The 11,558-nt window shown below is 34.5% G+C and overlaps 2 protein-coding genes across 5 annotated transcripts in view; one reads left to right on the top strand and one right to left on the bottom strand.

The window, feature by feature from the left end:
• Window positions 1-4,812, top strand: part of LOC111788138 (protein ANTI-SILENCING 1) — an 8,053-nt gene extending 3,241 nt beyond the window's left edge. For 3 of the 4 annotated variants that reach the window (XM_023668357.1, XM_023668358.1, XM_023668359.1), the window contains exons 5-12: window positions 523-549; window positions 1,461-1,553; window positions 2,969-3,047; window positions 3,173-3,263; window positions 3,669-3,774; window positions 3,857-3,973; window positions 4,065-4,296; window positions 4,439-4,812. In XM_023668357.1, coding sequence (XP_023524125.1) covers window positions 523-549; window positions 1,461-1,553; window positions 2,969-3,047; window positions 3,173-3,263; window positions 3,669-3,774; window positions 3,857-3,973; window positions 4,065-4,115 — 564 coding nt within the window. In that variant the 3' untranslated portion in view covers window positions 4,116-4,296; window positions 4,439-4,812. Of the gene's footprint in view, window positions 1-522; window positions 550-1,460; window positions 1,554-2,968; window positions 3,048-3,172; window positions 3,264-3,668; window positions 3,780-3,856; window positions 3,974-4,064; window positions 4,297-4,438 lie in introns of all 4 variants that reach the window. The other variant, XM_023668360.1, reaches the window with a different exon arrangement.
• A 596-nt stretch (window positions 4,813-5,408) lies between these two features.
• On the bottom strand, window positions 5,409-10,400 carry LOC111788181. Its single transcript, XM_023668433.1, has 14 exons — window positions 10,136-10,400; window positions 9,385-9,512; window positions 9,152-9,223; window positions 8,953-9,066; window positions 8,759-8,827; window positions 8,614-8,670; window positions 8,470-8,523; window positions 8,335-8,397; window positions 7,898-7,960; window positions 7,450-7,614; window positions 7,199-7,354; window positions 6,154-6,234; window positions 5,996-6,057; window positions 5,409-5,886 (listed from the first exon to the last, which is right to left on the bottom strand). The coding sequence occupies exons 1-14, from the start codon at window positions 10,317-10,319 to the stop codon at window positions 5,805-5,807; spliced, it is 1,350 nt and encodes a 449-aa protein (XP_023524201.1). The 5' UTR covers window positions 10,320-10,400; the 3' UTR covers window positions 5,409-5,804.
• Window positions 10,401-11,558: the final 1,158 nt, after the last annotated feature.

The following is an 11,558-nucleotide window of genomic DNA, read 5'->3' on the forward strand; positions in this document are numbered from 1 at the left end:
TTTTTTTTTTTTTTTTTTTTTTTTTTTTCTTAGCTTGTGATTGGACTTTATTTTATTTATTTATTTTTTTATGCCCTTGTGAAAGAAGATCAGTTTATCATTAAAAATTGGGTACATTAAATAGTATGATCCATTTGGTCTTTTGGGTTTTGACCTCTAGAATTAGCCGATATGTGATATGGAATGGCACACATGATAGTTACCTCATTCAGTTTCTTGTTGCTTGCATTAGTAGCATTTTGTTCATGCATTGAAGCACCACATTTCGGTACATATTATTTGTTTTTAATGACTGGAATTAATGCTAAGGTCTCCCTTCTCCAACTTATTTTATGGTTTATATGATACAATCCATATTCTCAAAAGCTTCATGTTCATGTTGCAATATTAGTATGGAAACTGTAGTGGAATATGGATCCTTTTACAATGGCCTGATATGTCTTCTTGTGTATTTTGATACAATAATTCTATTTGAGATAGTTTTTAAGGTTCTGATCATTATGATTTTCATCGATTGGACAGGATAGAAGCAGATGGTTCAAGGGACTTGTAAGTCAATCTTTCACTCTTTGGTAAAATATCATTTTTATTATTCAGATTTGTAATGTCAGGTCCTTTGGTTTTATATAAATCTTTTTTAAACTACAAGTCACTCCAAGGGATTCATTTGTCTTTTCTGCTGTTTCTACTCATTCATTTACTTATTCTATTTATTTCCAGTTTGGGAGTTTAAATAGCCTTGATTCTAGGCTTGTACTCCCTTTTCTTTTTTATTGGAAAAGTAAGGAGAATGAAGTTTAAGAAGACAGGTGATTTGAAGGTTGTGAAAAGGTGACAAGAACTAAGAGTAATTCCGTTCAAATTGTAGGCTAGATTCTCTCCATCAAAGTCCGGATAGAGCAGTAAGACTTAGGATCTCAAAATGAGACAGGATATACCTTTAACCAGTAGGTGTTGACAGAAGGGGCTGGACCTGCTTCATATCCAAAAAGAAGTTATCATGGATAAATTTTTTTAGCCCGTATTGGTCGATGATGCAAACTACACCTTTTTTTTTTCGTATTTACAACTAGCCAAATGTTTCAGCCAAGTAAAAGAGCCTTTTGTAGGCTTCCATTAATTCAGTTTAGGCTTTCTTCTCATTTATCTCTTTTGATATATTGACGGATAGTTTCCTATATCTGTACCTAAAAAAATCCTTTTTACATGCTCAGTTCTTGATATGCGCTTATCTTAATATTTCTAAGGTTTGATGGTAATTATTCTTATCTTCCATTAATTCGGATGAGGGTTTCTTCTCATTTTGGCATCTCTTTTCAATATATTGATGAAAAGTTTCCTATTTTTGTACCTAATAAGATCCCATTTACATGGTCAGTCCTTGAGACGAGCTTATCTTAAACTTCTAAGGTTTAATTGTAATTATTCTTAACCAATTAAACTGATCATCTTTATGCCAGCCGTGGGAAGAAAGAATGAAGAATGCGCATGAGCAAGGAACACTTGTCCTAATTCAGAATTTTGATCCTGCTTACACTTCAGGTGAAGTGGAGGTAATAATAGCTTCTTTGCTTTGATTATTTGATGTGATGTGCTACTGTATTGTATTATTATTTTCTTTTCCAGACTAGTTTAATTACCACAAATAAAATGATAGAAAATACCTCTAAACTATGGGTACTGTTTCAATAATACCCGAAAATTTAAAAAGTTCAAAAAATACCTTCGATTTTCAAAAATACTGTTTCAATAGTTTTGTTTCAACAATACTCTTGACTTTAAAAGTTTCACAATACCCTTGACCTTTCAAAACGTCAAAAAATACCCTTATCTTTAAGTTTTGGATGAAAAACGTTAAAGTTTATTAAGCTCATTGACATTTAATTGTGCTTGTAAGAGACCGTTTTTACATCTGTCTTCCTAACTTGTAGATAACTTGGATGTCAATCTTGTTTTTTTAATTAATTGAATCATTGGCCTGATTGGTGAAATCAACTCTCTAATATCTCTCTTTTGATAGTTCTCCATCTTTTATCTTATTCATCTTTCTATTTCTTTATCTGAACAGAATAGGTGATTATATTAGTGGTAATTTAGTGAACTTGAACACCATTCTTGTGGACAGTACGTGCAAACATAGTCACAAATGAACTTCAAAAATTTAAAGCAAACGTAGTCACAAATGAGCTTCAAAAATTTAAAGCAAACATAGTCACAAATGAACATAAAAAATTTAAAGCAAACATAGTCACAAATGAACTTCAAATTTGAGTGTTAATTTTGGTGCAATGAAAAACAACAAACCTCTAGATGGAAGCAATAGGTGGATCATCGATAATTTATTTTTTATGTACACAATTTGATGTCAAATTCAACCGTGAGAGTAGCTGACTTTTAAACATACTCAAGAGAGAACTCAATTCCACAAAGTAAGATGATGATAAAGTATCCTTGTACTTCAAAGAGTTGAACAAATCCCTACCTGAATCCCCACATTTAGGTTTTCAAACCCATCCCAACAACGATTTAGCCTTCTTTTTTGTCTATGAAGAGGGAGGGTTATGGTTATGGATTTTGGGTTTTGGGGTTTTGAACTTATTTAGTCAAATTATTACTACAACTTTTTAAATGCTAATTATTTGTTCATTCTCATTAATTTTCATAGAGTAAGAATCTGCCTAGAGAGGAAGAAGATGAAACATTTTTCAGAGTATTTCAATGTTTTTTAAAGGTAAAGGGTATTATTTAAATGACCATCTTCCATCCAAGAAAGGGTATTTTCAAACTTTTTTGAAAGGTCGGAGTATTTTTTAAACTTTTGGAAGTTTAGTGGTATTATTGAACATTTTCCATCCAATGTTTTTGAAAGATCTAAGGGTTTTTTTCTATAATTTAACCAATTATTCTATATGGGATCATACAACTAAGTCAGATTGTCCTTCCTTTTATTTCCTGTACAATATTCCAGGATATTGTCTGGCATGCCTTCAACGAGAGTTGCACTGCTAAGATGATTCAGCGTACTGCAAATTCTATGCCTCACATAGGTGTGAGTTTAGGATGTTTTCCCAACTCCTGTTCCATATTATCATGATGAAATGTCTGATTGCTTTCCAAATTCTATCGTTGTTATTAGTTCTTTGAGAATTCTTTTGCCCATATTATTTTGCAGGTCAAGCTTATGTTGTATTTAAAACTAAGGAAGCAGCAGAGAAAGTGGTTAGAAAACTAGATGAAGGTTGCTTATTACTTGCTAATGGGAAGTAAGTTTGCATTCAGTGTAGTCTCTAGTGCTGTTACTTTCAGTTCATCTATTTTATTCCATGGGTCCTCTGTGCGAAGCATTTGGCCCTCTTGACTAGTTTAACATGCCAGTTCTTGGGCTTTGAGGTGCCATTAGATGGGTGGTTGACAGTTTCTAATTTCATAGTGGCAGTAACAATTTGATAGTTCTCTGTCATGCTTCATTTAATTTTCCCATTCACCTTCTTTCTATATTGGTGCATACATTTTGAAGTTGTACATGTTTGCTTTGGCAGATAAAAGAAGTTTAAAGATAATAGGTTTCACCCCCACCCCACCCTAATCGAGTCCCTGCCTACTTCTAAGGTCTATGCACACTGAATATATTTTCCCAGCTAACATTTTTCCTTAAAAAAAAATTGCAGTGCTCTTGTTGGTAGCTTTGCAACTCCTCATCTCCAGTTAAAGAAACAAACGTATTTTGGGCATCACAGTATTGATAAGCTAAGGCATCTAATGCAACGTGAGATGGTAATGCGCGCCTTTTTCTCTGAACTAGCCGATTACACTTATCTCCCTATTCATTCTCCCGTGCTTTTTGGTTACTGCCCAGAAAGAAGCTGTATCAACCTCGCATTGTTCTCAGCCGAATACGGTAGAATATGATATGGCCATGGAATGGTGTTTACTGCAAGAAAGATCAGAACTCACCTGGAAAAAGTTATTCAAGGTCGATTTCGTTCTATTGAACTTAAATGGTGCAATGTTATCTTTAGGTTTGCTGTCTTTTTAACTTGTATTTTGGCTCTATTTACTTCTAGCAACAAGAAGAGGAGTTAAGAAAATTCAAGAGCAAGCTGAAACTTAGATGAGCTCCGTTGGCCTCACCGATGCTATATTTGGCAAGTATTTTCAACCATGCGAGAAATCCTTTTGATCTAGCACATTTTGAATCATGGGAGTACCTCACTCTTGCAAGTACCAGTGGTGATAGACTTAAATTTTCTTGCTCTTGCAAGTTATCAAAGTGGATTAATTGGAAATTGTACATTGGTAAACCTCTCCATCTTATTCAAATGTCAACTTTTTCTTGAAAATTAGCTGTTTTCGTTGAACCAAAAGACACTGTTTCTATATATTATGCCCGGTTCTGTGTTCGTTGAATGAGTGAATTGATATGATCATCTTCTGGCAGAGATGAGAGGAAGTCGGTTAGACGAGGGTCCTAGCTTTTGGAGGAACTTGATAAGATGAAACTTTTTGGTAAATTCTGAGGCTTTGGAATCAAAAGACAGCTGCATGTGGAGACATGGTTGATGATCTATACCGATGCCTCTATAATGGGTGAGTTTAGATGAATCTTGCATCCTTCGAAGTATTTGTTCTAAACATTGAACCGGAAGTAAGTATTTGAGAGGGTCACTATTTATCCATGGGCTTCTCTGTAGGTTTTGATGATAATTAACACCTAACTAGTTTTGGTGCACAATTTGTTGTTACTGTATAGAGTAAGAGACATCAAGTAAAGCGGTTTTAAATCATCTTTATTTAGAGTTTTACCTTGAGGTAGAAAAATTAAGTTTCTCTGGAATTATTTTTATTATATTTTCTGCCACCCTTTTGATTAAGGTTTAGATATAATTAGAAATTTTGGCAGATGGGATTCTTTTTAGAAGTTCCACTTGGTATTTTTTTGGTGTTTGTGTATGTTCGGAAGCTTGGTTGAATTGAACATTTAATGTACTTTTGACCTGAGTTTTTAGAGACAAGGTTTAGAATCTAAAAACTTAATACACATACAACTTCAAATGTGAAAGCCTTTAGGGCAAAATGTTCTCTTTTACAAAATTATCCTTGACTACATTATTCAAAGTTTTATTTCGTATTATATTAAATCTATACAGGGCTTTTCTTTGTTTCGAGCATGAAGAACAGGGTTTGAACAAAAATATGAAAAACAAAAAAGTTTCAGCCATATTAACGCTCTTGGGTAGTGAGGATATGATTTTTAAGCGTTTTGATCGAAGATATGATGTTTTAACCGTATGCTCTAGTTCGACAACAGAAATTGACAGTTTAGCAAATCTATCAATCTGACAATTAGAAAGGAAAAGGGAAAAAAAAGAAGCCAGCGAAATAACCTTATAGATCAAAGATATGGAACGGGAATCAAAATAAGTGCAATTTTTCATATAGGGAAATAATGTTACATGTGTTTAATCTAAGAGTTCGTTGTTGGGAGAAAAATGAAAACGACTCGAATAAAATTACGCAACATACTATCCTACATCAACTTGTATGGGCTATAGGCTCTGACTATCTCATGATAACCTAAGGAGTCTAAAATGCTATCACAAAAGATGAAAGAATATGCTGCAGGACTTTTTAAAAGAAAATTTTAAATAATTATTAGTTTATGGCCAAGGTGGCACTCAAGAACCACCATAGCTGCCCGTTCGAATGGCATCGGCAAACAATCGAGGGCCAAACAAACAGATTCAGATGACTAAGGTTGTGCTACATGGAGAACATTTACTTTAAAATTTAGCAACGACGCTCTTCTACTTGTCAGGATGTCCTCTTTTACCCTTACGACGTGCATGGTGGACGTTTGCGTTTCGAGCAGGTTTCTTTGGTTTTTTCCTGCAAGTGATCAGAAAACTTCAGTATTACACACGTGAGAAAGAACTGAATCAATGGAAGACGAGCAGCTGCACTTGTGTTGACATAAAACTGTATGTATAATACTGACCAGAAAATGGCAGAGCATATGTTGAACAGCAAAATAATAGGAAGAGCCAATATAGCAGAAGCCTGCAGCATTTTCATTGGAATTCAATGTGAGAAGTATAGAGAGGTTTGGGAGGAAAAAATGAAAAACTGTCATGTTGAGGAACATAAAATGCATACCGCAAACCATTCCAACTCTCTAGTTGCGAGGGGCCTGATCAATTCGTGTTTATGAAGAGTCTCTTTAACAGTACCTTGAACCTTAAAAAACCAAATAATAGCTCACTTAAAAAATAGTTCTTATTTCCTCTCAAGAAAAGGATAAATATGGTTGAACAGATTGCCCAGTCTAATTTGAACGAATCACAATCAACATGTTAAGAGGGGAGATTCTATATTTCCAGCTGAACACTTCGAGCAATTCAACAACTGATGATAATATATTGTAGCTGACAGTTAGTCTAGATGATGGAATGGAAGGAAAGGTAAATGTCTAGAAAATATGGGCAAATCTTTTATTCCATATCAGTTTCGTTCCATAGTTCCTCACCAACCATAAAACAATCGAACAAAACCTTAGTAGCGGTAGCAAGAAGGACTAGGAGTGGAAACACAACTCAGAGACTCAAGGGATAGAATACATACCAGACAATAACACAGGCACTTTAACGTACACAAGCCAGCTAAGAAGCATGAACACAGACATGAGCCAGGGCCAGGGCGATACGTCAATTTCTAAAAAAACTAGGACACAGACACATTGGGGATACTTTTTTTTTCTTTTATGATATATGTGAATTTAACATAAAAATATCAAAGGTACTCTACTAAAAAGCACAAATTTTTTTGCAGTGAGTGGGCATGAACAAAACAAGGCTGGTGGTATGGTGGTTGTTGCTTTTTCGTGATCTGAAAATAGAGAGGGTTTTTGGTTTTATGTGTTCTTAATGCTTTATATTGATTACAAATTAAACTTAGAAGGAGATTCAAACTTAGGCTAAAAATAAATAGGATGGGTCTCTTTTTGTTAAAAATTTATCCCAGCATGTCCAACAAGTGTCCACCATGTCTGAAACTAAAAAAGAATAAATAAACATGGACAGATAGTTTGGCGTGTCGAACATGTGTCCAGACGTATCCGTGTCCGTGCTTCATAGCAAGCAAGCAAATCAGCTACTACAATCATATACAATTTGTAAAGAGGAGAAGAATGCATGAAATGTACCTTTTGATGGTATACAGCCGCAGATTCTAGAAATTTTCCAGATGCATGAACTAATTTCTTCGTATAGGGCTTCAATACCACCCTAACCTTTTCAACATGAGGTTTTGTAACAGTAGCTACCTGATCAACATATGGCTTGCTGAACTTCTTAACTTCCTGTCACCAAACGAGAGAGAGGAGAGAAACGTTCTCTAGTGAATGGTAGCTATTTTTATTTAGGGAAAAAAGTGAATACAGTATAGACAACATACCAGATAGTACGGACCAATAGCTTCTTTTGATTTAACTGCATAAGGAGTTATCACACTCTTTGACGTCTTGTAAAATTCAACAGTTTTTGTGGTTAAAGTCTCGACATGTGGTTTAACATTTGTTTTTACAACCAACCATCTTTCCTTCACAGCCGGGATATATTTCTGCAAGCAATGTCATGGAGTGTTGAAGTGCTTTCTGATTATTACAGAGCTCTCTCTAGATTGAGCATCATGGAAGGAAAGAACCTTAGTAAAGAATGAGAAGCAACAATATTGCATAATACGATCGTGTATAGTAGAATATAAGAACTTTTAGGTGCTGAACTATTGAATTACGATACTAGAGAATCGAAGTACAGACCGTCATTATCGAGATACCGGGTCAAATTTTCAATTTCTAAGAGATCAAAGCACAAAAAATAGAAAATAAAAACTTAAAGCTTACTGCTTTCACTGTTTTAACATGGGGTTCAGCCCATTTTTCTGCTTGTGCTGCCTTATCCAAAGCCTGCAGAAAATTGAAAACATGAGTAGTTGATTAATTCACTAGAGCATACAATAGCCTGAAAATAAATATAGGCTTACTAGTAACAATATATATATGTGTGTGTGTGTGTGTGTGTGTGTGTGAAAAGAAAGAAAAAAAAGGAGGAGCACAACCAACCAACAAATTCAATTTATTTACAGTCTCGATAAGCACTAACTATCTCAACTCATAAAGATCCCAGGGGCCAGAAGACATAATCTGATTCTAAAACTTGACCCCGACCCAGTGAATTTAAAGAACAAAAAGAAGCGAAGGGGAAAGAAAGAAAGAATGCCACCGGTTCATTTTTTTTCTTCACAAAATAATTAGCAGGAAGTGAAGTTATATAATAGTACCTTCTCAATTACTACATCAATTGCAGGTTTTGCATGCTCATTCCAGCGTGTTGTGATAAAAAACTGCAAAGAGATAAAGCTTCAGAATAAAGAGGAATAAAAGTTAGGGTGTGGGGCAAAATACTAGAGCATTACCTGAAAATGGCCATAATGTGTAGCAAGCCAAGGCGGCAGCCACGCACCATGAACCTGATGGCGAAATAAAAGTTAGCGTCACCCTCACAACTGGAACTTTATCTAAAATAACATTCACCACTCTACATTATCCAAACACATTACCTCTGTCAATTCTTTAATTTTCGAAGCAGCCTCAAACTTTGCCTTCATCATCTCTTCCTACAATTAAAATTAAAAATAAATATGTGTAACAAAATAGCACTATCAGGAGTCTAGATTAATAACATTCAGATGCATTATGAAGTACCTTAGACACTTCAAGAGCCTGTTCAGTTACACGAATTCTAGTCTTCTGTTCTTCATGAATCTTCTGGAACTGTTACAGTCAAAAACATGCCAAATAAAATTATTATCATGATGCTACGTATTGAAGCAATAAGAAAACCATCAACCTGAAAGACCAGCAGTGTAGGAGAAGAAACTAGTGAAATAATTTCTTACATTCTTCAATTTTAAACTGGCGTCATTCGTTTTCTTCTCGGCTTCATTTGCTAGAGTTTCCCAGGATTCTTTCTCCCCGTTCAGTATCTCCGATTGCCTTTTGAGATCATCAACCTGCATAAGGGTGGTAAATCATAAAAAAAGGAAGACAGCGACTTTAAAAATAAAAAATAAAAAAGTATTGCATTTCATTTCTTGCCTGTCTTTCTAATTCATGAGCACGTGCATACGCCTTCCCAACCTGCTCCTCAGCGTCTAGTTTCTCTTTTTTCTTAGCACAATAATAGACTAAAAATTTTCAGCATATGAGTGAAGCATCAAATATGGTTTTTTAGAGACAATTATAGCAGAAAGATCAATGATGTATCGATAGATGAGAATTTCACCATCCTTAAAGACATGGTAAAAGCCTAAACTGCTGCTGCCACAAACCTGGAGAGAAGCAATCTCGCTTTCAAGCAATGAAATGCTATCTAGCTTGGCGCTAATGATCTTTTCCTTCTGAGCTAATACCTCATCCTTCCTCTTCAATTCTTGGTTTTTTTCATCAAGGTTGGATTCTTCAGCATTGGGTAAAGCCGGGTAAAGTCAAGCGTTGGCACCAAAAAAGAAACAACAGGACACCAATTTAGAAATTGAGAAGTCTCCCCGAAAAGTTAAGAAAAAGTATGAAAAAGCAATATTCATCCATCATCCAGTGCATTGTTTGATACTTACCAGTGTGAAAATTAACGTACAATTCGATATTCTATTTTTATTCCCAAATTAATTATCAATCCAACAAACAGTCGCTAACCTCCGGCATGCAGGTAATTAAAACGAAATGGAACCCAGTTTTCTAGGTAAAATAGAATAGAACACCGCACGATGATAAACCAGAAAATTCTAAAATTCCCATACCTTACTATTGAAAACTTGAAGAAAAAAAAAACTTCACGATAAATCTAGCTTTCTGGTAAAGAATAATGAAAATCGCAATGCCGTTTTTAATCTGGCCCATTCGAGATTATATCAAATTGTCGATCCACTAATATTAAAAGTATACTCGTAAGAACTGGTCAAATTCCCCATGCAATTAGATTTCCCACCCCCTTTTTCTAAGCTAATGCTTCCCCGAAATCAAACAAAACAATTAGAACTGATGAGAGACGATATCTAGAGCCAAGGATAATCGATATCTAACCAAGCGTTTGGATCTTGGACTTAAGCTCTTGCAGTTCGATCTTCAAAATAGAAAGATCGGAATCATCCGATCTAACGACTTCAACTATATTTTCCACTTCTCCATCAACCGATACATCGGCGCAGCCGTGCGTGAAAACTAGGGCTAGAAAAATTAATAGTGTGGCGAGCTTTGAGATCGCCATGGTGGCTCCAATCTCGGCACAGAAACTCCAGAGGAAGGGGCAGACGATGAACAAACTCTTCAAAGTTGAAACTTGAAAACTAAACCATGCGATCGACTTTTATTTTGTTGCGGTCAGTTCCACGCGACATTTGTCAATAAACTAAAATTACTTTATTTATTTATTTATTTATTTATTTATTTTAATCCTTCTTGCCTTTTCAAACCTCTCGTATATTCAAAGCTTTTAATTAATTATTTCCTATTTTTTAATTATTATGGATTTTAATATTTTTCTATATAAATTAAACTCTACCATTTAGTTTTGTACTATCTATTAAAATATATATATATATATATATATATATATATATATATTATTCCTTTTTCAATATTATAATAAAGTTTAAAATAAAATATAATTAATTTTATTTGTTGTCCTAAGTTTAGCATTTTTAAATTTTGGTTTTTTAGTTATACTACAATAAATTTATCTAATATAACTCGATAGTAGATATATCTATTTAACATGGAGGTTCGATGACCCACCTCAAATGGGGTGCGATGCTCGGGAATGGAGAGATAGTGGGAAAAAATTGCTCTTCGTTACCTAAATAGAGTCGGAGACAGAGATTACATTCTAATTACTACTTTTAACGACGTTTGGTAGTATGAGACTCTTCTTAAAAACTATATGTCAGTTATTACTGAGCTTGTATGAGCCTCGACTTCGTTCTCTGGAGCCCTTGAACAAAGTACACCCTTTGTTCGTCACTCCAGTCACTTTTGACTGCACCTTCGAAGGTCTTATTACTGAGCTTGTATGAGGCTCGACTCCGTTCTCTAGAGCCCTTGAACAAAGTACACCCTTTGTTCTACACTCCAGTCATTTTTTACTACACCTTCGAAGGTCACAATTCTTTGAATCACGACTCTTCACAATGATATGATATTGTCCACTTTGAGCATCAGCTCTCATGGCTTTGCTTTGTGCTTCCCAAAAATGCCTCATATCAATGAAAATAGTATTATTTACTTATAAACTCATGATAATTTCCTAAATTAGCCAATGTGGACTCACCCCAACAATCATGGAGAGGAACCTTAACTTTAATTATTTATTTATACATATAATTTAATCTAAATATTTATTGGTTAGATTTTAAAATATTTATTTTAATTCATAAACTAAAAAAAAAAAAAAAAACTATTTTAGTTATGGTTTAATTTGAATATTTTATATTTTGGAAAATAATATAGA

This window comes from Cucurbita pepo, chromosome LG02 (genome assembly GCF_002806865.2).
Source record: "Cucurbita pepo subsp. pepo cultivar mu-cu-16 chromosome LG02, ASM280686v2, whole genome shotgun sequence".
NCBI lineage: Eukaryota > Viridiplantae > Streptophyta > Magnoliopsida > Cucurbitales > Cucurbitaceae > Cucurbita > Cucurbita pepo.